This window comes from Pseudogymnoascus destructans, assembly GCF_001641265.1.
Source record: "Pseudogymnoascus destructans isolate 20631-21 unplaced genomic scaffold scaffold_1, whole genome shotgun sequence".
Lineage (NCBI taxonomy): Eukaryota > Fungi > Ascomycota > Leotiomycetes > Thelebolales > Thelebolaceae > Pseudogymnoascus > Pseudogymnoascus destructans.
Genome location: NW_020167520.1, coordinates 169,161 through 195,921, shown reverse-complemented (window position 1 = coordinate 195,921; position 26,761 = coordinate 169,161). Strand labels below are relative to the sequence as shown.

The 26,761-nt window shown below is 50.3% G+C and overlaps 8 protein-coding genes across 8 annotated transcripts; 2 read left to right on the top strand and 6 right to left on the bottom strand.

Annotated features, from left to right (window-relative positions):
- Positions 1-1,299: 1,299 nt before the first annotated feature.
- Positions 1,300-2,413, top strand: VC83_00069 (uncharacterized protein; the record flags this gene model as incomplete). The annotated part of the gene is made up of 4 exons (XM_024463766.1): positions 1,300-1,317; positions 1,832-1,906; positions 1,968-2,180; positions 2,231-2,413. The coding sequence occupies 4 exons, from the start codon at positions 1,300-1,302 to the stop codon at positions 2,411-2,413; spliced, it is 489 nt and encodes a 162-aa protein (XP_024328581.1).
- Positions 2,414-7,573: 5,160 nt separating this feature from the next.
- ERG9 (terpene cyclase) lies at positions 7,574-9,768 on the bottom strand. The gene is made up of 4 exons (XM_024463765.1): positions 9,635-9,768; positions 8,522-9,581; positions 8,294-8,464; positions 7,574-8,237 (listed from the first exon to the last, which is right to left on the bottom strand). The coding sequence occupies exons 1-4, from the start codon at positions 9,700-9,702 to the stop codon at positions 8,118-8,120; spliced, it is 1,419 nt and encodes a 472-aa protein (XP_024328582.1). The 5' UTR covers positions 9,703-9,768; the 3' UTR covers positions 7,574-8,117.
- A 688-nt stretch (positions 9,769-10,456) lies between these two features.
- Positions 10,457-13,855, bottom strand: VC83_00067 (uncharacterized protein). Its single transcript, XM_024463764.1, has one exon. It carries the CDS (start codon positions 13,674-13,676, stop codon positions 10,686-10,688), a length of 2,991 nt encoding a protein of 996 aa, XP_024328574.1. The 5' UTR covers positions 13,677-13,855; the 3' UTR covers positions 10,457-10,685.
- Positions 13,856-13,921: 66 nt separating this feature from the next.
- On the bottom strand, positions 13,922-16,660 carry VC83_00066 (uncharacterized protein). The gene has a single exon (XM_024463763.1). The coding sequence runs from the start codon at positions 16,412-16,414 to the stop codon at positions 14,390-14,392; it is 2,025 nt and encodes a 674-aa protein (XP_024328575.1). The 5' UTR covers positions 16,415-16,660; the 3' UTR covers positions 13,922-14,389.
- On the bottom strand, positions 16,661-20,217 carry VC83_00065 (uncharacterized protein). The gene has a single exon (XM_024463762.1). The coding sequence runs from the start codon at positions 20,000-20,002 to the stop codon at positions 17,093-17,095; it is 2,910 nt and encodes a 969-aa protein (XP_024328576.1). The 5' UTR covers positions 20,003-20,217; the 3' UTR covers positions 16,661-17,092.
- Positions 20,218-20,574: 357 nt separating this feature from the next.
- VC83_00064 (uncharacterized protein) lies at positions 20,575-22,891 on the bottom strand. Its single transcript, XM_024463761.1, has 5 exons — positions 22,400-22,891; positions 22,193-22,322; positions 21,594-22,103; positions 21,186-21,532; positions 20,575-21,131 (listed from the first exon to the last, which is right to left on the bottom strand). The coding sequence occupies exons 2-5, from the start codon at positions 22,209-22,211 to the stop codon at positions 20,910-20,912; spliced, it is 1,098 nt and encodes a 365-aa protein (XP_024328237.1). The 5' UTR covers positions 22,212-22,322; positions 22,400-22,891; the 3' UTR covers positions 20,575-20,909.
- VC83_00063 (uncharacterized protein) lies at positions 22,881-24,606 on the bottom strand. The gene is made up of 4 exons (XM_024463760.1): positions 24,346-24,606; positions 24,147-24,276; positions 23,451-24,089; positions 22,881-23,390 (listed from the first exon to the last, which is right to left on the bottom strand). Exons 1-4 carry the CDS (start codon positions 24,355-24,357, stop codon positions 23,221-23,223), a joined length of 951 nt encoding a protein of 316 aa, XP_024328577.1. The 5' UTR covers positions 24,358-24,606; the 3' UTR covers positions 22,881-23,220.
- A 165-nt stretch (positions 24,607-24,771) lies between these two features.
- VC83_00062 (uncharacterized protein) lies at positions 24,772-25,228 on the top strand (the record flags this gene model as incomplete). Its single annotated transcript, XM_024463759.1, has 2 exons — positions 24,772-25,042; positions 25,125-25,228. 2 exons carry the CDS (start codon positions 24,772-24,774, stop codon positions 25,226-25,228), a joined length of 375 nt encoding a protein of 124 aa, XP_024328578.1.
- Positions 25,229-26,761: the final 1,533 nt, after the last annotated feature.

Here is a 26,761-nt window from a genome sequence, read left to right as displayed (position 1 = left end):
CGGACAGCCAGTGGATCAGGGTTTGATTCTTCAGAACAAGCTGGTAAAGTCACCGACGCGTTGGCGCCAAATAGGATACAAGATCCTTAAGAACCCCCTCCTAGCACAGAGGAAATTGTGGACAAGAGCGTTGATAGCTACGAGCTACCGGAAGTCAAGCTCTTTCGTATCGGTACCGATACACACCCGAGGCAATATGTTGAAAAAGCTGACATCAAACATACCCCAACACAACGACGGTCAACTGCCCATAATGACTACCAGACAAACCACCGCTGCAGCTACAGCCGCTGTGCCATCCAAAGACATCCCGAGTCAAATAGCCCACCTCGAAGCACAGATACAGGAGGTCAAGGATCTACTAGTTACCCTGACGGCAGCCCAGACCAGAATCCTGTCCACACCGCCGGTGGATGCCCCCATACCCACAGTCGAAGCTACGGAGCAACAAATGCCTCGTGTCATACTGACATTCGTTGCACTCAGTTTGCTATCAAACTCAAGAGCAAACTTGGAAATCTCCTCCTCAAACCTACAAGTCACTATACATATTTTGGCTTATCACACCAACAACAAGAGCAATACTACTCAACGATTGCTACAACCATCTATGATTCATTACACGTCATTGCTCCTTAGTTACTGGGCCGATATTACCACATAGCATATCTCTACAACCCTCTATGATTCATTACATGACATCACTTGTAATGGTGGGTGCACCAGATGTGAGAATCTAGCTGTCATACTGACATTCGTTGCACTCAGTTTGCTATCAAACTCAAGAGCAAACTTAGAAATCTCCTCCTCAAACCTGTCATACTGACATTCGTTGCACTCAGTTTGCTATCAAACTCAAGAGCAAACTTAGAAATCTCCTCCTCAAACCTACAAGTCACCATACATATCTTGGCTTATCACACCAACAACAGAAGCAATACTACTCAACGATTGCTGCAAACTCTTCTACTACATCTGTTTATGCTACATACATCACGGCATATCATTTGGACACTCATTGAACAAGTTATTAAGAAAATCTCCTCCTTAAGGGGGTGGGCCAATACTACCACATGGCATATCTCTACCAACTAGAGGCCTAGAAACATGAACGATAGCTCTAGAAGCTTCTACAACCCTCTATGATTCATTACACGTCATCGCTCCTTAGTTACCCACAAAATTGGTTAAGTTATGACATAATTTGTCTATAGGTACTCTGACCTTGGACCTCCTTTTCACTTCCTATAGGCTAGGAACCCAAGAGATGGTTCTATGGGATTCTCTTACGTTCACTACATGATTAGCAAGCTAGTTGTGGGTCGCACTTGATTTCTAATACATTTACCAAGCCTGGTTAGACATGGAAAGTCATGGAAAATGAGAGAACTACACTCCTTTGGCATAAATAGGATTGCCCTTTCCTTAAGAAAGGGCAAGCAGGCAATACAGTAAATCGACTATCACATACTTCCACGTCTTTTACAAGCTTCCAAGCATTGATCTTGTTATTCTCTGTTTTTGAAAAGTCAGTGAGGTGCTAACCTCTGACTTACCCCTGAGTTCTCAGACTCAACATTTGTTGCAACTTGTCTAAACCACTTCACCACATCATACACCTGATTGCTGCGTTGTGGAATAGTCTAAGCTACAACCCTTTGGCTCTGTTTCCTAAGACAGTGTGTTGTCTTAGTAAATTCATCCCTTCCTTGGGTGGCTAGATTCTCATATCTGGTGCACCCACCATTACACCACCCCCTCCGGGGCCCTTACGGTTGCCTTCCGCGTGCTCTGTCTGCGCTGCCTTCAGGCCAAAGCCCGTGGGATCCAGTCCCACGACTGCATCTGGTCCCCGACCAGTTCGAAGTGTGGGTACTGCACGGCGCAGCACTCGCCTTGCGTCCCGGTAGGTTTTCTTGTGGGGTTCAGTGTTTGGTTTGGTTGGCCGTTGCTGACTTTGGTGGAAGCTGCCCTGGTTCCTTGGGGAAGAGTTTGCGGCCCTCCGCGCCGCCGAAGAGGCCACCCCCCTCATTCCCGCTGACATCGCCGCCGCCGCCACTGAGGCAAATCGGGTGGCCCTCCTGGCCGCCCAGAGCATGCCAAAGTTCCGCTCCGACGTGGAGCGTGACCTCTACGAGGAGGCACGCGCCACTCAGGCTGCCCTCGAGTCGGGGCTTGCCGTGAGTAGACCCCCTTCCCCTTGTGTTGTTTCAGTGCTGACTCTGGGCAGCAAATTCGGTCGTCGCTGCGCCGTCTCCGGACGGAACAGGAGAGCGTCCCTGCTCTCTTGGGGGAGTTGGTGGCTGCTGTGGGCAAACTGCCCACCGCTGCCGCTCCCGCGGTCGCTCCAACTCGGGGTGATGGGAGGAAGGAGGGGGAGGATGGGGAAGTTGGGGCAGCCTATGGGGCCTAGGTGGGGGAAGACCCTGTGTCGGAGGGGACTCGGGCCTGGCCCTTCGTGTGGGGTCACTTCGACCCTTCGTCTCTCATGGTGGTAGCCGCTTGTTGCGATGCCATTGAGACGTCTGGGAAGGGTGACTCCTGCAAGGGTTACAGTGGTGAGTGCGCCCTGGCTCGGAGGGTATTTAGTTTAGAGACACAGATAGTAACAGCGAAGTGATAGACGGCGTAGAGGAATGGGAAGTGGAAAAGATCCTCACCGTAAGGCTCCGCCAGAAGCAACTACAATACTGGGTTAGTTGGGTCGGATACGATCTGGACCCGGAGTGGTACCCAGTGTCGAACTTCATGAACTCTCCCCATACCCAGAGTTACCAGGTCCACCTCGAGAACAACTCGGATGGGTTACGGCATGGGAAATGGAAGAGGAACAAAACTACGATCACAGAAGGAAAGACAAAGCGGAAGAAGGTAGGGGGTTGTTCGGATCCTTCATGAGGACATCTGGTGAGAACACATCATGTATTTGAGAACCGGTAGGTAGTTCCAATCGAAACGCGTGCCCAATCCGTTCCAACACCATATATAATCCGACCCATTGTTAGCCCAACTTGCGGCTAGGGCGAGAGTTTTTCAAAGTTTTGGTTGATAGGTACACTCTATCTCCTACGTCCCAGTCGATGGCCCTTCGGCGTCGATTCGCGTGCTTAGACATTTCCTCTTGTGCCTTTGCCATGTTTTCCTTTGCGTGGACCCATGCGGTATGCATTCAGTCTGCAACCGCCTTGGCTTCCTCTCAGTTTAGAGTCTCCCAGGGGTTGGTGCTTTTCAGAGTGTTCCAATCCCAACTCGTACGCGGATCGGTTCCGTACTTGAGTCGGTAGGGGGTCATGCCAATGGATGCGTGGGGGAGTGTCATTTGCACGCGGTCCATTATGGGGATGAGTTCGCTCCAGTTATCCTGGTAATGGGATACGAAAGGCCTCAGTCTCTGGTCGATGTATCAGTTCATGATTTCCGTCTGTCCGTCGGTCTGCTTATGATAGGCAGTTGACAGCTTAACCTTCACGCTGATAATTCGACAGAACTCCTGCCAAAAGGATGATACGAATTGGGGTCCGCGGTCACTTACAATCGACTCCGGAGTGTGTCCGAATTAGTATATCCATTCGATGAACAATTGTGCCATTTGCCGGGCAGTTGTGGTTTTGTAGCAAGGTATGGTCACCAAACTCTTTCCGAGTCGGTCCATAAACACTAAGATGCTGTCGTATCCATGCTTGTCCCTTGGGAACTCCTTGAAGTCCATGGTGAGGTGTTGCATAGGATATTCGGGTACGGGTAGCGGGTGTAGGAATCCTTGTTGCTTAGTGACATTGGTGTGAGAAAGCCGGCATGTCATGCAGTTTCGTACATACTGTAAACAGTCCGCTTCCATCCCGACCCAATGATACTTTGGAGCGAGCAATTGGTAGGTTTTCCTGCCACTTGGATGTGCTGACGACACTTGATCGTGCGCTTCTCGGATCAGTTTCGTACATAGATCGGTGTGGCGATTCACACATAGGTGGCCTTTGTACAGGAGGAGCTGGTCGTTCATCGCGAATCCGTCTGGTAGGGGTTGTTTCGCACGAGTCTCGGTGAACGACTTCCGATTGTCCGCACATAGCGCCTCTATTAAATTGAAGGGCACCTGTGCCTTGGGGGTGTCTATCAGGTTAATGGACGCACGTAGCTCTCTGCTAGTTCGGCGCTGATGCGGGGGTGTAAGCGGCTTGGACCTAGCAATACTCTTGCTCTACTGTTGAGTTTGACTTTCTGCTGCGTTACCAAGTCTTGGTCTCTTCGGCTTAGAATATCTGCCTTCTGGTTATTCTTGCCCGCAGTGTACGTAATGCAGAAGTTGAAGTCGGAGAGTAGCTCCATCCACCGAACCTGTTTCGCTGTGAGAATCTTGGTAGACATAAAATATTCCAACGAACGGTGATCAGTGTAGACGTCAACTCGGTGGCGTACTGAAGCCAACTCGGGCCTCCATTTTCTGAAGGCTTTCACGATTGCGAACAGTTCCTTGTCGTGGATCTCCCAGTTGATCTTGTGTCCAGATAGGACGTGACTGTAGAGGCTTACAGGGTACCATCGCTTGTCAGGGTGTTTCTGGGACAGGACACCAGCTACCACTCCATCAGAGGAGTCGGTCTCCAGCTTCGTAGGCAATTCGGGGTTGAAGTGGTGAAGTGCCTGTACCGCTAAAAGTTGTCGTCGCAATTCTTCGAATGCATCCTCACATTCGTCTGTCCACCGGAACGGCTCCGAGGGACTAGTAATAGTTGTGAGGGGCTTTGCTATTTGCCGAAATCTCGAATGAATTGCCGGTAGAAGCCACAAAAGCCTAGGTAGGACTTCACACCTGTAACAGTAGTCGGTCAGATCCAGTTGCGAAGGGGCTCGATCTTGTCAGGGTCCGCTTCGACACCAGAAGTAGTAAGGATATATCCTAAGTACTTTGTCCGGGTAACGTTGAATTCGCATTTCTTTATATCGGCTTGAAGTCCGGCTTCTCGGAGATGCTGTAGGACCTTATGCACATGGTCTACGTGTTCTGTAGGGTCCTCGGAATAGATTAGGATGTCATCTAGGTAGGCAGTACAGAAGTCGTCCAAATATTGCATCAGGACGTTATTCATATACCACTGATAGGTTGCGGGACCGTTCGTCAGTCCAAATGGCAGCACTTTGCACTTATATGATCCATAGCGAGTCCGAAAGGTCGTGTACTTTTCCGAGTCGGGGTGCATCCGTATGCGATGGAAGGCTTGTCTGATATCTAGCTTTGTGAAGATTTTGGCTTTCGACACCCGTGTCAGTAGTTCGTCGATACGCGGAATGGGGTAGGGATCGTTCCGGGTGAGACCATTTAACTTCCGGTAATCAATGCAAAATCTTAATTTGCCATCTGCTTTCTTTATGAATAGGATAGGGGATGCAAAGGGGCTGTTGCTGTTGATGATGAAGCCTTTCTCTAGGTTTTCTAACAGGTATTGCTTGGTAGCCTTAAGCTCTTCGGTGCCCTGTCAGTATAACGGGGAGAAAGCGTTTGGTAAAGGGGCTTCGAGCTGTATCTTGTGGTCGTATATGCAGTGTGGGGGAATTCGATCTGATTCCAACTTCGAAAAGACATCAGTGTACTTCCAGTGCATATGCGGAAGCTTCTGTTGGATGAGGTGAAGTGTTTCTGCATCCTCGTCCAATTCCTTTTCATGAATGATCTGATCGATTTCGTAGATGCTAGTCTGAAAAAACTCGGAGTCGCTTCGCATCATCTCGTGGTGGAAAGCATTTGCACTGATTTCACAGATATGCATGGGCGTAAACCTATGTACTAGGGTCTTCTGCGGTGGGGGAGAAACCTCCTGGTTTCGTAGTGGGTTCGATGGCGTATCGATCTCTTCGTAGTCAGGAATTATCACTTTCTTTTCCATCGAACGTCCGCCTGCGCGGCGTCTGTCTTCGCGGTGGATTGCGGAATCCCGGCGATTCGCATCCGACTGGTATGCAGGATGTCTAATGGACATTTCGCGTGAGTGGTAGGGCAAGGTGATCTCCTTGCTCCAGTAGGAGTCGGCGGGTACTCCTTTGGCCATACTAACTGGCTCTTTGCAGAGTCGAGTAGTATTTAGAAGCGGCTGAAAAGCTTCTTCCCAATTATCACATCTTGTGCTCCGAGGTCCAGGAGTACAAAGGGGCAGTTATATATCTGGCGTCCTTCGACTGTTAAGTGTAACCGAATATACTCCGATACGTGGCCTTGGATTTTGCGCTGAAATCCACGTATGGGTACTGTAAGGACACAGGGCACGTTTGGGAGTAGTTAGGCTCGGCGCCTCGAATGTGTCATCTGCAAGTGCAAGGGATACAAAGTGAGTGATGGCACAGAAAATTGGGTCGTCAACTTCAGTAAAGAAAAATATCGTTCTGTGAATGTCTGTTAGTTTGATATTAGGTGGAATGTCTAAAGCGGTCGGTCAACTCATGGTTTGGGGCGCTTATTATGATGAGAAAATTTGACCTCCATAGCGAGCACATTCCGCTCGCTATTGTCAGGACTGTGTACGACTAGTAGGCGGACATCCTCATAGCAGAGCGCATCAGGGCGTCTGCTGTCCCCCTCCACCCCGCTCATATGAACGTCACCTTCGAGACCATCGCCGTCGGAGCCGGGATTATCTCTTCATTTCCTTTTTGTATCAACTAGCTCCGCAGGCCGACACGCTGTGTCATCGCACCCCTCTTCCTCACCCGGTCTTTATCGGATGTTGAGGGGCATCATCTACACACAGATACAATTGGGACGTTTGTTGTCAGAGGTAGAAGAGACTAGATGCGGGTTTTGGTTTTTGGATTTCAGGAACGGTACCTTCGGTCCGATAATTCGCCGGTACCTGATTCGTTCATCTAACGCACGTGATAGGATTTTGGTTGTAAGTCCTGAAAAACACCAACATCAACCGGCTGCATAATAACCGATTATGTGTAAAGTGTTCGGGGATGCGTAAAGCAGCAACCAGCGCCAGCCGAAAACAGCAGCTCCGACACCACAACCTCGCATAAAGTTATAATAAAGGGTTTAAGTTTCGTTATTATAAGTATCTTTGTATACAAATTTAGCTGTAAAGATACATACCTTCGTTATGCCATTACCCCCGTTACGCCATGACCTACGTTAACTCTGTCAATTGATCGAATACAATCTGGCCGTATGTGCTGTCGCTAATACCGACCTGTCCCCATGCCAGGGAGGTGTTTAGAACCTCAGTATTCTGCACGTTCAAAAAGTTGTTAACTACGATGGCTGTAGTAGAAGCCGTCCCAATGCTGTACATTTGGGCTGACTCCACAAAACTCTCGACAACATTCTTACCGTGGGCAGGCGACTGCTAATGGTATAGTTGTAGGGGATTGTCTTCTTGTCGAGAGTTGGGAACTTCACCTTAGTCGGCATATCGTGAACCCGCAATTGTGCCTGGCCACAAGCGTGGCATACTTCCCACCTAGAGCAGTGATGCTTTCCATCCATTGATCAGATTTACATAATTGCAGCCGTCGCTGTCGATGTAAGTGGCAATGTTATAGTGGATGAGTACACCGATCTCTTTATCTTGAAAGGCGAGCTGCTCTGCTGTCGGCAATCTTGGAGCCATCGATAGGGGAAATGCGATATTTTGGCTCGTAGGCTTTAGGAGCATTGCTGGCTACAGCACATGTCACAAGGCAAGCACCAGCGGGGACAGTATACAAAAGCTTCATCTTATGTCAGAGAGCGGTACGGTGCCAAACTTGGATTCACAGATTGAGATACTCATTACCACTCTCATAGATATATATGTGTATGAGAGTAGTAATTAGTATTCTAGTCCATATGTCAACGTACGGCTTGCCCCCAATACCCCTCGCCTCATTACCCCGCAATAGAGTATATAAATCGTCCTAAAGTTGGGTGTAACGTAGTTAATTCATCGACATGGAGTGACGCCTGCATGATGCTACTAGGGCAATCCAGTAACAGAGTAGATCTACAGTAATCGATCAACTTCCGCCCAAGCCTACAGATGATTCGTATCAAATGCACATGCCCACAATGATCTAAGTCATTGCCAGGTCTGTGAATGGCGAATTGAGTACCGCTAACCCGGAAAGATGTTGTATTATAAATGTAGCTATAGCTCCACATGCTCGCCCTGGGGAAGCGATGACTCGCTGCTAGCAAATAACTTACCTCCGAAGATTTCCTGATAAGCAACATCAAATCTTGCTCCTGCAAGATGTGCAGCGCCTATCTAAATTACACATTAGATCGCCTGTAGATGATGTAGGAATGTATTGGGTGCATTACCATCAGGAAAGAAATAACGAAAAGTGTCCCAAGGACGGCCGCCATAAGGTAGACGGTGTCTGTCGTAGCTTCTGACTTCTTTGCCGCCTCTTCCGCGGTTGGGTCAGTGGCTGCGAGCGTGGCGACCTTGGGGTCTTGTGATGGAAATATGGACTCGATAAATTGCTCGATCTAAACCAGCATTAGTTACTTGTCCCCGAACAATGAGCGCTCCTTCGCAGGACATACCTTGCCACAAGCAATGCTAATTTCCAAGAAATTCGGATCTGTCGGTGAATTCTTCTTGGCAATCTTTCGTGTGTATGTTCTGAAAACTCCGCAGACAATCCGCAGGTTTTGGGTAGACTGGATCATCAACTCGCACGCGTCGCTCTTGGTGATCTTGATGTTTTGGTGGAAAATTTTTGGGTTTTGGAAAACGAGCTCAAGGGTCGCAATGGCCATGGCCTGGGGAATAGCCGTGAAATTGAAAACACTCTGGTCTTTAATTCCAGCCAAGTAGAAGAGGCATTCGTCCGCGTGGCGAAGAGAGTTCAACACCATTTCCGAGCTGCATGCAAGAGCTGCTGTCTGGTTTTCAGGCTTGAACAGGTCCTCGAATTTCTCAACATGCTTCGACCAGATCTCCTTTGGCCAGAACCTCCGTTTGTCGTCCAAGTCTTCGCGGATATCACGAATGATGTTTGTCTTCTGCAGGAACTGTCCCATGGATTCGGACAGGTGTGGGCGTTGGAGAAGTGCCGGATTGGCCAATCCACTCTCGACAAAAAGTCTGGTCAAGCCGTCTCCTACAAGCCCAGCAACATAATGGCAGTACAGCTCATAGTCTTTGATCGTGTTAACGCCGTTCACGTTGTGTTCGGCATTGTTGGCGTATTCCGCCATGCCATTGCCCATTTTATCCGTGATGTCCTTGATGATCGCTTGGTATACCGGCTTCACCTTCTTGTATTCCATGATAACGACGTCGAAGTCCACCAGTAGGCCACGATCCTTCTCATCTGGGCCGTTACCATTGAAATTCCAGCCATCCTTCTCCATGATGTTATGGAAATCTCTCAGTATCGGCTCTTTCTCCTCCAACGGAATGGTCATGTCGTCTTCGACTGTGTCAAGACCGCGAAGGATCAGGTAGAAGAGGGCAACCGGGACGAGCAACTCTGGGTTCAGCTCTTGAATGACCATGCTGAAACTGCGGCTTGTATTTTCCAGATGCACGAAGCATTTTTGGAGAGTTTCGCATTCTGTTTTTTTGTCCCGAGTATGGACTGGATCATGCCATACCTTCCTACATGCGACGGGTTAGCATCGTCGCTTTGGGTTCAGAATGTCCTCACGAACCATTGGATAATTGAGCGCAGCTGGAAAGGATGGAGCGCAAGGTATAGAGCCTGGCTAGCAGAAACCATGATTGAGGTGAAGGCGGAATGTCGCCGGAGAGTAAATGGTGTCTGGTTTGTGGTGAAGTTGATGCGGAGGTGGAGGAGGTAAGATGTCAAATAAGGCAAGTTGCCCAGTGGAGCTTACGGAACTTGCGGACGGGGTCAGGTGAGGAGAAAGGGTACCTTGGAGGAGGCGGCCCTTTTTTCGTGACCATTGGAGAGGATTAATCGTAAAAAAGGGTCTTGCTTGGGCTGACCGACCCACACTGTCTTATGTAGCTAATAATGTGGCTAGGAAAGGGCTTCGTAGCATAATATGAATTTTTAAATGAAAACCCCACAGAGAAGAGTGCTTCAGTAGCACGGATGTACAGAGTGCCACGCGGAGGCCAGAACAGAGTGCTATTCTATCATGTTAGATATTATTTGTAACAGGTTTGTAGGCACAGGTTTTAGTCCCATATGACCTAGACTGAGTACTTTTCTAGAGACGCCTTGCAATCCTATAGGTGTAGACCGACAAATAGAGTTAATTACCTCTAGAATTTGTCACCATACCGATATTCTTAGTAAAAGGCTGTAAAGGAAAATCGACATTTACGAGCTGAAAACGAACGACAGAAGAAGAAGAGAGCAAAGAAACGGTCATTTATTCGTACGGGAGGTGCTCTTACAGTTCCAGAAGGAGTAGAGCAGGGAACAGCCACGAACACAAGCTGTAAGACTGTGTAGTATATGTAGATCGACTGTACATAGTGCTCGAACATGCCCTCAACGAGTATAATTAATCAGAGTCAATTTCAAGACACTCCCATTCTATTAAACCAAGTTGAAGTGAACATTCGACGACCTAGATGAAATGATGATCTGAAAGCATTGACGGTCCATTACAGAAGAGAAGATGACCTCGATGCGGGTTGGACGACCCTGAGGATAGCAACGCGTGTACCAACGACGCCAGCGGGCTCGACGGCCCTATCCAAAACCTAACAAAATCATCACATCCGCCACTAAACATCCAACTTCTCCCTCTCCTGCTCCTCACTCTGCCTCTTCTTCCTGCCCTGCCTCAAGAACCCCCGTCCACGACGCTCTCTTGCCCAGTTCGGCGATCCATCGCCCCTGCGCCCCTGACATCTCAAAATCGCAACCATCAACACAATCCACACCAAAATCACCACCACAACCCCCACATTCCCCAACTCTGGCGTCGCATCTCCAACACCTTTGTACGGGAACCGAGCCCCGGTCGCCTCATCAACATGCGCCTGAGCCGGGTCATACGACTTGTGATCCAAATACGGGTTACCAATCCCATCATCCTGAGCCGCCACCCTTGCTCTCGCCGCCGCATCCTCAACACCCTTCTGTCTCTCCGCCTCCCTCAACTTCGCAACCTTCACAATCTCCCGCGCAGCATCCTCGCGATCCGCAGCGCTCACCCCTCCCTCCCCAGCCCGCCATCTTTGCTCTTCCTCCTTGACCCCCTGCCCTGTCCACGCTGGCGCATGCTCCAATGGCGATGGCGGCGCGCGCTTGCTGTACTGAGGTGGAGTTGGAGGTTGATAATCGATCTCCTCGAGGAAGGCGGCGCGATCAGCGGCTTGGCGTGCGCGTTTCGCCTCAAGCTTCTTGGCAAATTTTATGCGACGGAGGGCGCGGGCACGGGCCTCACGCTCTTTTTTGATGCGGCGCGCTCTTTGGCGCTGCTTCTTGTCCCAGGATGAGGCTTCTTTGCTCATGGTTTGCGTGTTCTTCGGTTTGACGGCCTTGTAGGCCATTTCGCGCTCTTTGGCGGGGACGGCGTCGGTGGTGATTGGGCCTGTCGCACCGGAATCAGCTTCTGTGGTAACTGGCTCCGACCCTTCAATTATTCCTTCCGTTGATGTAGCTGTAGCGGTGGACCGTGTAATGCCAAAAACTGACTCAGGGGTGGTGGAAGGCGGTAGAGCTGGCCCAAGCGATGCTACAGTAATAGTCTCTGCAATAAGGTCGTCCACGGCGTTTTCGCTGAAAGGGGAAGGGACGACAGACTCGATTGGGGCCACAATGGCGGCAGGCACGGATGGAGCATCTGACACGGCTGGCACGTCATCTTCGGCAGGTTCGACCGACCGGCGGTAGACGATAGATGGGAACCATCCGTTATGGTTGCCGTGGCGAGCAGTTGATTTGTCAGAAGCAGGCGTATCCTCATTTTTGTCACCTGATTCACCCTCCGCGCCTTCCTTGTCTTCTCCATACGAGTCGTCCTCCGCACCTTCCTCACCATCTTCAGATTCCAGGGAGGCACCTTCCTCTTTTTCATCATTCCCTAGTGGTTTACGGGTGGCACCTGCCCCAGTTCTGTTGTGCTCCACGGTCTTGAAGTTGGGACTTAATTTTCGAGGAGCTCCAACAACCTCCTTACGACCTTCTCGCATATTGAAGCTGCAAGCATTGTTGAGGTCGGCCATGTAGGCTTCGAATCCACCTACATCGCGTTTTCCAATTCCACGGAACCCCTCATAGGTCTTTCGTTTGGGTTCTTTGGGTGCCCCGGGAGACAATCTGACAGCTCTGAATAGCCTGAGAAGTGTCAACATTGGAGATACTTTACGCTCAGCACCATCAGACGTGATGTCTGTGGCAGTGCTTGTCGAGGTGGTATCCTTATCTGCCCCGTGAGCGTTCGCCTTCCGGCACAAGCCGGCCGCAGGGCAAGGAATATCAGGCGCACATAGCTCAGCAAGTTCGCAAGGATCGACCGGATTAGCCACGGGCTTTCTGAGAGGAAGAGGGACTCCACAGTCTCCAAGTCCAGGCAGCCCCTCCAGGAGTTCGATCTTGATCTTCTCAGTAGCCGGGTTCCCCTTCACGGTAAAGACAACTTTATTCACGAGCTGCTCGCGAGCAGCTTGGTCCTGGGCTTCGTAGTCGTCTAAGGAAAGTTCGCTAAGCTCCTCGAAGAGCTCGCTGCCCAAAACGACCTTAAGGACTCTGTGGATTCGGCGTGGGTCCTCGGGGTTGCTTGGTGCATCCTCGTCGTAGCTGGTCACACCAGGCAAGCCTTCCATGACTGGGAGATTTGGGCCCTCGATGGCTTTCATCAGGTTGTCCATGAAGGTTTGATCAACGAAGTTATTGGAAGATCCAGATGCAGTGAGAACTTCTTCCCCTGGCTTCTTATCTGTTATCTCCTCTTTATTTTCCTCTGCCCCTGCCTTCTTACTTGCCAGCCTTTCCGCCAACTTTTCTGCCACCACATCCGCAACCTTACCCGCAACCTTCTTTCCAAGCTCACCAACTAATCCTCTATTGTTGATGCGGTTCTTATATCTGCTAGACTTCACAGCAACGACTTTTTTGGGCGTCTTGAGTTTTTCCTCCTTACGGTCTTTCTGGAAAATATCAAACAACTTGCGCGCCCTATCGTTTTTGGCCATTTGACCCTCTCGGAGTCTTTCTTTGCGGTCGGCAACCGCCAATTGCCATGATTCTCTATCTTTCATAGCTTGCTCTTCTGGTGTCAATTTTGGCTTTTCTTCTTGTGGAACTTGCGGATCAACCGGCTCATCCCCAGCCTGATGTGCTTGCTGCGGCGTTTTATCAGCATCAAATGAGTCGAAGTTGGTAACGCTGTCATTCTCCTCATTTGGTAGCGAAGCTTCTTCGTCGACCAACAACGTGCCTGGGTTGCCTGGGTTACCTGGAGCTTCTTTGGTGGACACTGGAGCTGGCTCTTCATTTTTTGGCCCTACAGTTTCTGGCTCTTCAGTTGCTGGTGCAGAGGCTTCCTCCGCATCTGCAGATTTTGAGTCCCATTCACCGTCGGTGGCATAGCTGTCAGTGGCATCATCGTTAGAATCCCATTCAGCGTCATACTCTCCATCATACTCCCCATCATACTTCCCATCATATTCCCCATCATACTCCCCATCGTACTCCCCATCATTCTCCCATTGTTCTTCGGTGGCCCATGACTCTTGCCCAGCTCTGAGACTGATACGTCCAGGTGCCATGGTGTATAAATACCAAAAGCGCCAACAGAAATTGTATGAAGTGAGAATATCAGATTTGAGTGAGAATTAATACTAGTCGAATATTGACATGTAAATTCGCACATTCTAATGTGTATGAGAAAAAGGGAAGATAAATCAGAAGGAGAGAAATTTCGAGGCCGTGCCGTAATAAATTAAAGACATCAGGCGTTTGATGCGTTCCTGATTTGTGGTTCCTGGCTAATGTTTGGCGTGGTGGACCCCCACGTGCTAATGCTCGCTTTGACGCCGGTGAAGTTGAACGCGCTAATGCCCGCCTTCACCACGAGAATCTGACATCAATGAAGCTTTACTCTCTGATATTATGGACTCTTAAATACAGCTCGGGAGGAATTAAATAAACTGTGATCGTGCAAGGAAACCCAACTTACATTCAACTCGCATTAAGAACACATCAACAACACTCCGCTAAGTTCAAGACGTGATGAATCTCAATATAGACTTACTACTTTAGGCACTAATATAGTGTTCTCAAATGCACTTGCATTTGAGGACGCTAGTAAGCCGTGAGTATCAAACGGAAATCGTGGCATGAGTTATGGCACTGGAACCTCGCCGTCGTCAGATCAAATTGAAGCTTCTTGGATCTTATTGGTGGGTATCATCGTCATCGCCTACTCTATGGCCTCAGCGCAAAAGGTCTCTGCCCCGCAGTCTGGCACATTCTCTATTACTCATACCAGCCTCTGCCGCAGAAACTCCGCAAATATGCCAATATCTTCGCACGTCTCCAATATCCTTCCTAGATCATCCACGACCAGAGACTTCATCTTGGTGGTTTCCGTCATGCCATCTCCATCGGGAAGAATGTTCTGTGAGACAACACTAAGTGAACCGTTTGATTCGATCCCCACCAAAATGTCCGCTATCCGTGGACCAAGGGGGAAGATTATCCTCAGGCTTGGTCCTGGCTGAGTGTATAAGCTGACATCGACAGGTATTTTCGTAAACTGTAGATCTTTATCCTTGTGGCTTGCCTCCGCCATGAAGGCGTCAAACTCGTCCTTCACGGTACTCTCCTCTCCCGGTACATCCTCGCTCTCTGTCTTGTGGTCCGATGTATATTTTGACCCAAAGCTTCTTTCAAGTAGCGTAGATAGTCTGGTGTATTGTCTCAAGATGGGTAGCATTTGCACTAGCTCCCGCGGATGACTGAACGGCACCTCCGTTAACGTTAGGGCGTATTCCATTTTTGGAATAGTGAGCGTGTTTGTGTGGCACTTCTTCTCATGCTCGCCTGCGCGGTTATACACGCTGACCAGTTGCTCCTTCCGTATTCGTCGGTGGGCACCATCTGGCTCGCTCGTTTCCGCGGTTTGGGGTGGGAAGGCAAGAGCGTCCAATGCCGCTAAAGCATCTGGTTCAAGGTGTGCGCTAGTCGAGTCGTAAATTTGCATTGCTGCGCTGTATGGCAAGGTTAAGGGCGGGCTGAACTTTGCCACAAAGCGCACATCTGGGAATTTCTGATTGGGTAGCTGGCCGGGCTGTTCGATGCCTTCCATGCCGCTGTCATCCTTCTGGTCGGGGTTGGAGGTGAGAAGGATGTTTGGAGGATCTTGCCAGTCAAGAACGACATCAGAAGCTGAGAGGAGGACGTCATCAGCTGTTGGGTTGGACTTGGCGACGGAAGGTGAGATCCATGCCGAGGAAACGCGAACGGGAGGGTACACCATGGATGACGACTGGTCACATTCAAGAAGGAGCGACCATGTTTTGCAACCTTCTCCCTGTGAAGTAGCGTGCCTCTCTTGCCAGTATTCCAAGCAGAGCCCGACATTACCATGGGCATTCATGGCAGGTCGGCCGCTCTTCTGCAACAGCGCAGCCCTCACGATTTGCTCTTGTGTCTTGCCTGACATTGCCTCCTCCTCCGTCAGCCTGGCCACTTCCCATTTGTGTAGCCTCTCTAAGCTGTCATATATTCCGGCAACTGCTTCGTGACAATTCAGCTGGGGCATCACACTGAGCTTGTCCAATCTCGCCATCCTATCCAGATTCCCCGCAAATCGGTCAACCCGTTTCGTCAACACGGTTTCGTCCTTGCTGAGCTTCAGATCGTCGAGTAGAATCCTCCCCGCTTGGTCTGCGTGCCGCGTCACGCTCTCTGGGCTCTCCGGGAATCCGAGCGTCACCGTCTCAACGACGTTATCCGTGAACTCGATATCAATCGAGAGTCCAGTCCCAGCGATAATGAGAGTCTTTGACTTCCCTCCCCTTCCCATCCCGGTCTCCCATAAACACTCCAAACCCACCGACCGCGCCAGCCGCTCGATACCATCCTCGCTGACCCTGCCTTTCACTGCCTTTAGGGTATCAACAATCTGCATCAACTTCCTCCTCTTCCGCTCATCCTCATCAAGCCTTCCGATCCCTTGTAGCCCGCCCAGTCCAGTCCCCAGCCCCAACCCCCCGCCCAGGTGTCCCAGCCCACCCCCCAATCCACCAGCCGATGCATCGAGCCCAAGGTCTCCCAGCGGCAGTGTCGCCAAAGCCGCTGCTGTAGTCGGGCTGTCAAAATTTATCCCGCCGAACGAGGAGGCTGTCGGGTGCGCGTATTGGTTCGAGTTTGCGGGGCTCTTCTTGTACTGCTGAGGCGAGAGATTGACCGATTTGCTCGCCGAGAAAGGCGTGGAGACAGGTGGCGTTAAGCCTGCCCTGAGGCTGGCGGGATGCTTTCCGACAGGCGTCGGGGTAGCCATTGGATACGCTCAATGCTTCGACGGGTCGTCGAGTTGTAAATCGCTTCGGGGCGGTTGTTGACGCTTTGTCGTTAACATTCGACCCTGGGTCGCGTCAATCGCTGGTGAGGAGACGACGCGGTGGATAGTGGCCTGAGAGACGATCTTGAGGAATGAAGCTATTTATTCGAGGGTTTTGCTCAATTCGCAATTATAGTTGGAGCGGTATTGCAAAGTTTAATATGAGGTAGAGTGTGGACAAATTGTTCAGCCTTGCAAACAGGCTGGCCAAGCCGCTTTTGGTTCAATTCAACGTCACCTCGCCTATCTTATAATTTACTACCATAGACAGTATGTTCAACACTGCCCACAACATCGGTGAGATGCCATTTTTGCATATGGATACAATGTCTTACCTCAATTTTTTTTTACAGCTCTGCTGTGCCAAAATGGCAGTCTTGGGATTATGTTGTTGATGAGACGAGCTGGTGAAGGCACAGACCAAATGACTAAAACATATATTTACTACCCAGCTCAAGGACAAACCACCACCAAAGTCCTAATAAACCGCTAAACAATAACAAATAATACCTCTGATGCGCTGCTTGAGGGCCTACCATCTGATAATAATACCTCTAGCCTGCCCTCCGCTATCGACGTTTTTGGGACCGAACATAAACCATGAGACTCGCGCTCTTCTCACCGAATTCCCCTGGCCTTCGCCTCCTTCTTCTGCATCAATAATACTTCTAACTTTTGCTGGATGTCTGCTGCATCAGACACCATCTTTGCCACTTTCAGAGTATTGCTATTTGATCTTGATATTGGCAGGTCCTCGAGGCGTTTCTTGGGAACGACAGCAGCCTTCTGGCCAGTTAATGGATATTTCTTAGTAAACCGCTCAAGAAGCTCTCCCGCCCAGCGCTGAGACTGCATGACAGCTTCTCTCCCTCCGGGATCTTCCGGATTGTCCCAGATCACCCGTTTCTTGGTAGGTTGCGAATCACCTCGTGAATTGGGCCGTGTATGGGCTCTTAGTGGACGCTGATACGGCAAGGTATTCCCAAACTTGCCAGTGATAGGCCATGGTGGACGGCCTTGGAGTGCGGCGTGGAATGGGATATTGATAGTTGCAGGAGCTGTTGGTCTAGCTGATGCTGACAATGTTGGGCAAGTATGGGAGCTGACTTTTTGTAGCCAGATCTCGTTTTCTCTGAAAATTATAGGTTTAAAATCAGGCACTCTTGGATCAAAGCCAGTAGTTGTGTCCTGACCTTGGGCACTGTTTTGAATATCCTCGTCAACTTTCTCTCCATTTTCAGAATCAGTGTCGGTATCTGTCTCGATATCTCTCAATGCCTTCAACAGAGAGTCCAACTTGTTCCTGTCTCCCTTCTTCCATCGTTTGAACGTCGAGACAAAGGCATCGACATCTTTATCACCACCCGTTTCTTGCCGTTCCGCAGCCCCTTTCCCTCCATCTTCCACAAAGAGTCTCTCAAACATTGCTTCTGTAGTTGGCCTTTCGTTTACAGGGTTAATGACCGGGCCAATAAGGGTAATAGCAGGATCCCATGAGACGCTTTTATTCAGCGTACGGCGCGGCGAAGTATTCGATGGACTATGGTCGACTGCTGGAAGTATGGCAGGTGGTACCGAATGATGACCATTTTCTGTGGGATCCAGTGCCGACTTGCTAGGTGAGTTTGGCTGTGGAGGACCTGACTTGTTATCTTGATTTTGTTGTATTTCTTGGTCCACAAACCATCCGTCAGGCGTGTAAGAATTCTCTGCGCGACCTGGAAAGTTGTGTTTATTTGGAGATATGGGCTCACGAATCGGCTTATATATCGGAGAGGGTTCCCCTTGACGTCTGGATTTACGAGTGATATCGTCCTTATTTGGCTCTGCTTTTTGAGGCTTGCCAGAAACTCCGTTGACGATTGAGCCAATTGCCCGAATAATATTCCGACTCGAGGGTTGAAGATAGCGGCCGACAGTGGTAGGAGTGGGTTCCAAGACAATCTTTGGATCCCCCTCGAGTGCATCCTTCTGTATCACTATGCGCGAGAAGGGCGCATCTTTCTCTCCCCTCTCGCTCTTACGATGCCCCCCCCCACGTAGACGCCTGGGTTGATGGGTCTGATCAGGTTTGTAGTGAGCCTTTCTTAGCATCGCTTGATACGCGGACTCTCGATCCGTAGGTTGGCATACGCCCTTCGAATTTTGAGGCTCCAGATAGTCATAATGCTGCGAGCCTGATTTTGGCATCATTTGGAATGCATGATCGTCGTTTTGTATTATTTGAGCTCTGAAATTTCCAATGAAATATTGCCTCGCTTGGCTATTGAGGCTTTCCCCGTGCGTTGCCGCTGTAGGATGTACTGGGTCGCTCACAGTTGCCGACCTCCTCAATCTAGGTGTGTGGAGCGTTATGTTTGGATCTATCGCCAAGATATGTGCTTCAGGGTTTAGGTATGCAGCTTCTATTCGCTGATCTGGAGGCGCTGCACCTCCTGGTACAAACATGGCTCTCATAGGCACATCGCGAAGCTCGTCGACACTGTCACTGGTGAAATTGAGAAGCCTTTGCCTCAATTGCCTTGATAGTATTGCTGGATCCCGGATTGGCTCCGGGGTAGTCCTGAGACTCTGTGGTGGCCTCCATGCCTGCCAGTCACCGCCAGTATTATCTGCTGGCAGCCATGATTCCTGACTTTCATCCACTGGCGTCCCCACAGGGCTTCTGAGTTTCCCGGTGCGTCTACTGGGTTGCATGCGTTCACAAATAATAGTTTCGTTGGCAAATCTTGAAGGTATATCCTGTTCCTCATCTCTTTCCGCGATGAAACCTGGCGGAAAGAGACATCTGGCTTTGGTGCCAGAGGGGCGCACCCCAGATACAGGGGATTTGTTGTCACATATCTGGTCAAAACGAGGGCCCTTGTCATTTTGCGACGGTATTTCAAAAGCATTTGGGGCTTTCGATGGAGCGTCTATACTTAGTCTGCTTCTCTTCAGCAGAGACGAGAAGTACTCGTCATCTTTAGCAGGAGAGTGGTTACTACCGGGCAACGAGCCAACCTTGCTATCTTTCGGAACAGGCGAAGGTAGTTTCTTTGAAGGGGAGCCCAAAATTGACGCAGTTTCGTAGCCACGTTTATGGAATGGGCTCCATTTGTGGACATCCCTCACCGAAGAAACATGTGGGCTTTCACCTGTGTTTCGGGATGTGCTACTGCGCCATGAATTGGTTTTTGTTGGTTGTTTTGGTGGCTGTTTTGACATCTGCTTTGGCAGTTCTTTTGGCGTCTGCTTTGTCTGCTTTTGCGTTGGAGTCTGCCTTTGAGCCTGCCTTGGAGTCTGCTTTGGTGGCTGCTTTGGTAGCTGCTGTTGTGGCTGCCTCAGTGTTTGCTTCGATAACTCCTCCGATGGCTCCTTCGATGGCTGCTTCGATGGGGATACCGCTGATTTTCCTTTTTCTGCTGGCGAAATCCCCGAATTCCAGAGCCGGGGTTGTTTTGCAGTCTTCTGCCGTGGGGTTTGTTCGGGTGTTGGCGACAATTCGGGCTTCTTCCCACGACCGCTATGTGGCGGAGGTTTCGACATCTTGGACCTTACTACTTGAACGCAGCTATTTTCTCGCAGACTTGTCGACAAGCCGGTTTAGGTGGCGATCGATTGAATGGGAGAGGGATATATGCCTGGATTGCTCAGTTCGTATGGCACCCAGTGTATCTTGAAGTATGGAACCCACCCTGCCTCTTCAGTGATGCCGCGTATACGAGGTCTCTCGTTCCAACTTCAGCCAGCTCAATCTAAGCATACCAGTTTGGAAGTTCGAGAGGTTCAGATAATTTGCACAGTTCCATGCGGGAGTTGAGTGAATTTAAGCACCCAACGAAGAGTAAATGATCGTATCGGAATGAAGCTGTGGCTATAAAATACGCTTCGAGATGCTGTAACGCTGCGAAGGCCAGTGAGGTCGCTTCATGGTTTGAGAGAGAGAAGGCAAGGAAAAAAATATGGCAAGCTCTGAAGTGAGCTTGGCAGGTCTGAACGCCATCGTGTGGAAGGAGCGACCTGCGTTCTTGCCATATTTAAAATTTATCCGCGTCGACTGCGAATGGACTCATGCACAGGCGGCAAGGAATGGAGAACGTTTTATACTTCAGAAACAAGCCAAAGAGAAGAAATAGAAATGCTAAACAATCAAGAAGACATAATTGAGTGTATCAGAGACTCTCTTACCTGGGACGTGAAGCCGATGGGGTTGGAAAGTGCTCTGGAGCAATCTTTTCGGAAGGAACGACCATGAAAACGATAGCGAAGAATTTACACACCCTCCCTCTTGTCATAGTTGATAAAATATCAGCGATGCTAAAATCAGGTACATTGATTGCTTGCAATAAATGGCGACCCAAACGCTTCAACTATCCAAAAACCAGTATGAGCATAAATGATGACCGCCTGCTCTTGCCCCAAAACCAACGAAAACGAAGTTACAAGCGCAGTCTTACATACCGGCGGCAGACTGAGCAGCCATCCATTGGGCGAATCCGGCTGGGTTCCTTGTCTGCAGGAAGATGGTCCCGGGACCGGTAAATTTGCACACCAGCCCTTCTCCGGATGCAATACCAGAAATAATACCCCCAGAGGCGATGCGCTCAAGGACGTACTTCGTATTCCACGCAATGAGATGGCCGTTATCTACAACATATCGCTCGCCTTCTTGGAGCTATTTCTGTGTCAGCAAGCCTCTCATGATTCGGAGCCAAGATAGGGAACTCACATCTTTCCGAATAATCGCGCCAAAGCTGGTAATCCACATGATTCCGGTTCCAGAAATCTTAAATACGAAAAGACCTTCGCCCGAGAACATGGCCTTCCCCAAGCCCTGACGCTTGAAGTCTTTCACCACGCCTTGTGTCGATGCAAGGAGGGCATCCTTACCCACGCTCCACTGCTCGTTTCCGGTGAGACGAATCGACGTTATGTCACCAAGAGCCTGTGGGGCAAGAAGCAGTTCTCCTGGGCCCGTGAACGTCGAGTGCGAAATATGGCCAGCCATGATTTTCGTCATGCTAAATTTCATGTTTCCCTTGAGTGTTACAGTTGGAGACATGGCGATCATACATCCTATTCGATATCAGTTCCCGCTCTCTTGGGTGTAAAATGGAACCAATCGGCCGCAACTTACCAGGCTTAACGGACAAAGGGCAGCCGAATGCCAGCTGCAGGGTAATGATACTATTCGTATCCCTATGGCTGATCCTATAACTCCCTCCATTAAACGTCCCGACGTCGTCTTGCGTGGCCACCGCTCCCATAAAGTGCCCCGCTGCAGGCGCACCGGCATGCATGTTCACGCCTTGCTGTTGCTGCTGCTGCTCCTCTTCATACTCTTGTTTCTCATCGGGATACTGGTCAGCGGCTACCCCCGGCGGGGGCGCATATTGCGGAAGAGGCGCCGGAGCAGGCGGACTGGCGGGCTTCTGGTACGATGTGCGGTGAGAGAAGTTCGGGGGCGGTGCATATTGTTTTTGTGCCTGCTGGCCTGGAGCAGGGGGCGGAGGGTATGATTGCGGGTTTGAAGGCGCGGCAGCCGGTCGGGGCGGTGGGTAGTATTGCCCTTGAGCCGGGGCCGGAGGAGTAGGAGTTGCCGGGGGCGGGGCAAAATGCTGCTGGGCTGGTTGACTGCCCGGGGGAGCTGTAATTAAATGTTGTTAGCTTCAGAGTGAAATGAAGGTGGAGCTTGAAGGATCACGAAGGAGTGGGGTAGAGGAATGGGATCCTTACGGGGATAGTAGCCAGACATGGCGACAGTTTCGGAACACAATGCCAACGGCGACAAAAAGGACAGAGTATAGATTTGAAGCTATACGTAGAATATGGAGAGTGGGAATTGAGGCTTCGTGAACAATGCTACCTGGTTGGTGTCAGCTCTCCATCCCCCCAGCTTTACCCCGCACCCATCACGAACAACAAAGGGACACAAACACAAACCTTGATTCAACAGCAACAAATCAGCTCCAAATAGCAAGACAAGAAATGCCTAAATGAAGCAGCGACGTGTATCGGGGAAGCAGGCACATCTATATACCTGCTCACCTACCTGCAGCTGCGCTGACGCTGGATGGCCCATGCCCAGTAAGCCCAGTAATTGGAGACTGCATATATTTCTAGGGCCAGCGATCAACTCCCTCGAAACATCCTTACATAGTAGCACTGTGGCAGACGGTCGCCAGCAGGCGACCAATAGCGCCATTCCTGCAACCCATGTTGTCGGTATCGGCGTATCGACGAGGGTTGTGTGGTTGCGGGATCGATGGCTTTCAGCGCCGTCAATTGGGTCCGCTTCCATTTGGGTGTGCCGTGGGCGCTTACAGGTGGAGAGATTGATGAGCCCTGGATGCTCGGCAGCGCGAAAAGAGACACATTGGAGACACAGCATACTCTGTATAGTACTCTCTGGACACAGGTAACAGGAAAATCACACATCACGCACAATAATATTGTCAACTTTGGATATGTTTTCATGATCTTTGCAAGTTTGCACGAGCTGTCCGTCTCTAAAAGGCTCAAGCAAGTCTGCGAAAAAAAAAGTCACTTTCTCGTCATCGCATCGCATCGCATCGCATCGCATCGCATCATTTTCTCTGCCAGAACATATATAACCTATCCATGCATCATGAGCATCATATTTTAGTTTCCCTTCCCTTGTAATCCGTACCCTACATGAAAGCATCCTTGATCTTGATTCCTCTCCGCCCGTAAAAAGCCAAGAACACCAAACAAGAAGCCGCGGAAATACCCCAAGGCACACTCTAACCCTGTTGTCTCTTGCGCTTTCCGACCTGTGCGGAGAAACCAGTCTTGATGGCCGTAACCGAACGGCGCGATCCGCACGAGTTGCAGGTGATGAAGTACAGTCTGTTCTCTCCCTTGTTGAGCTCCGTATCCGGGGATCTGCAAGTTTTGCAAGTGACGTATTCCACTGTTATTGATTAGTTTCTGATTTTCTATGCAAATGCAGCTCGCTCCTGGGAAAACTCACTGATATATCTCCTCAAGACGTTTTCGATCTGCTTCTGCTGGAAGCGACCCTTGATAACCAATCTCCTGCTTCCGTCCACGGAGCCGCTCGTACCCAACTCAGCGAACAGGTATGATGTGACGTGCTCGTCGGTCCTCTTCATCCTCTTGCAGATCTCGTTCAGGTTGGCGAAAATGGTCTTCTTGTTTCCTTCACGGAGACACTGTGGTGGGGGGATCTTGTACGATCTCGAGCCGCTGCTTGCGTGATCTGGGTTCTTTTGGGCCAGTAGGCTGAAGAAACGGGTAAGGAGGAGCTCGTATCCGATCGGCTTGATGTCGTTGTGCGCCCAGATACCGGTTCCCTTCTCCATATCGCCGGAATCCTCGACCTTTTCGGGCTTGGCAACGGCTTCCTCATCTCCCTCCTCCTTATCCATGTCCAGAGCAGCGAGCTTGGCGGCAAAGTCATCCTCTCCCTCTTTCGGCACCTTCTTCTTCTTCTTCTTCTTCATTGTGAGGTCGAGACCACCGTCAGCAGCTGCGTCAGCCTCGCCAGCTTCGTCATCAGCCTTGGGCTTCTTGGCCTTCTTCTTCTTCATGCCCTTAAGCATGTTGGCGACATCATCGTCATCCTCTTTTGCCTCTTCTGCGTCGGGGCCTGGAATATTGTTAGTCGCCACAGGTGAATTTGTAGGTGAAATGTGGGGTGACAAACTCGAGTGCGACATTGCTGTGTCCTTCGATCCGTTGGCTCCCTCGGTGGAGATCTCTCCATTCTCATCCACGATAGTTGCTCCCTCGCTGAACGCGACAGACTTGCGCGGTTTGCGCTCTGCGATAGTATCCTGTCGCAAACGTGTTAGTCTGACCTGATGTGGCATTTCGCCCCTCATCCAGCGTGGGTTTGTATTTACCTCGCCCGCCATGATTGCAACCCTATAAAAATTCCTCTATTGATAATATCGACGCGATCAAGTGTGTGGTCTCGTCGTATCCGTTATGGAACCTTGTTGTTGTCTTGGGTAGGTAAGGTCGATTCGATATTCGCCATTCAAATTCCAAGGTGGGCTTCGTGAGTCAAAATGCAGCTTATGTAAGCAACCTTTATTCGTTGCTGAGAGCATGGGGAAGGCCGCTCCCCCACGTGAACTGGGAGCTCCTGTGAGCTACGGGTAAAGCACAACTGACGACGCGCGCGACTCACGATTACCACACATTGGCATGCCAGATATTTGATTCCTCCAGTGCATAACCTGCTACTGTATGCTGGGTTCACAAAGACGTTATCTGTGCCTTGGAAGCACATTAGGCTTCACACTTCCGGAGCCGCCCAACTCGCAATGTCGACCTCAACATCTTCCTCATACGTCTTCCCATCTGGACAATGGTCGACGCCAGCCACTGCCCCGGATGCTCATGATGAGCTCGCATCAGACAATGATGATCTCGACTCCCTACCATCATCGATAGACAGCTCGGAGGAAAGCTCGGAGTACAGCTCCGATGCACAGAAGGAGTGGGAGGCCAGCCTGCAGCAGATCGAGCTCCTGCTCACAATGGTTGTTGTGCCGTACGTGGGAAAATATTTCGGGAGGAAGTGTGCTTATTGGAGTGAGTCCACTTTTCTGCGTTGCATTTATTTGAGGGTTGCGATACAGATGGGGCTTGGGAACAGATACTGACTACGATACAGGCTGGGCGAAATACATGGAATGGATGTACGCAGTCGAAGTGAGATATACGAATAAGGCGGCGTTTAGAGCGGCTGGGGCTGTTGAAGCAGCAGCAACATTATAGAACAGTCCGATAAGGTGGAAATAATATATCAACGAGATGAAATCGGAGGCCACTGAGGCATTCGTTTGTTCAGTTCCACATGTAATTAACTCCAACAGCGGCCCTTGATATTACAGTCGTAGCCCGCAGTGATTATGAAGATTTGACCAACAACAGCCCCCTGAACAAGTCACTGAAATGCTGCCAATGTCTCTGCTAACAGGATGGAATAGTGGTTTATTAATCGAATGATAGGGCGTTTGGGCGGCGAGCTGGATGGCCACCTTAAGAATAGCATCAGCGAGGTTGGGTTCTCGATCAACCTGACGTTCCGCCTCGAAAAAGATCATGACGCCCTTCGACGCGGGAAACCCCCTTGCGGTGGACATGGCGGAGTGGTGGGATAGGGAGGTGACGGTAAACTCAGCGGCGGCAGAATGAGTAGTGACAGCAGATATCGGCGCAGTGAGAAAAGGCACTCTACGAAGGCTTTATTCTCACCGTCGCTCATACTGCTGTCACCTACGCACCCCGCCGCCGCTAAGTTTACCTTTTGGTCCGCAGCCCACGGACACCACCAGTGACCTTTCCGGTCTACAACCAACTGACGCGACTGATGGCGTACGTAGGCCGCCGCACACTTAGACACGCATCTTCCAACGTCGCTCTGCCTACTCCTATTATTCCTACTGGCGGCAGCGCGTTTGAACTCGTTAGCGACGGCCTTGCTCACCTCCCCTCATTTAGAATCGCCAATCACTATTAAAATCGGTTTCTCCATCCTGCTCTGTGCCGTCAACCGACTGGCGTGTGCTTGACCTTCTTCTGTGGATGCTTGAAGGATCTGAAGGCTATTAACCCGTGTAATATATGACGAGGCGAATCTAGTGACTATACGGAACGAGTCAAGAGCATATTCACAAGATCCCTGCGAATGCAGAGGTATCGAAACAGTTATCCTGTCACCGTGCCCAACAAGCCAACCGCCACAAAGAGGTGGAAAGACACGTTGAAGCTGCCCGAAAGTCGATACCATACGTTGCATTTGAGAAGGCTAGGAATGAACTAGGCACGAAGGTAACAGAGACTGAACGTAACAATACCGATGCTCTCGAGGTCTTCAAATCACCATCGCCATGATCGGACAACGAGCGCCTCGACTAGTTTTTCACAGCCTTAACTAGGTTATGAGATTGGGTGGCGGTGGGATGGGGAGGTGACGGTAAACTCAGCGACAGCGGGGATTAGTAGTGACAGCAGACTGTCAGTGGCGGCGGTGAGACAGACTCCACGATGGCCATCTTCTCATCGTCGCTCATATTCTACTATCACCTGCGAGAGCAGCAGCGTAGTCTTTCTTAGCTTTCTCGAGGGTAGTAGTGTGCTTGCGTTTAGCCTCCTTCGCCTCTACCACTTTAATATCATCGGCATGCTTCACCTTGGCCATACTCTACTTCTCATCGTTCTGTTCTCAGCAGACTATCAGCAACGGTGAGAAGAAGGCCTTCCTGAAGTTACCGAGGGAATCTCATGCAGCTTGATCAAACGTAACAC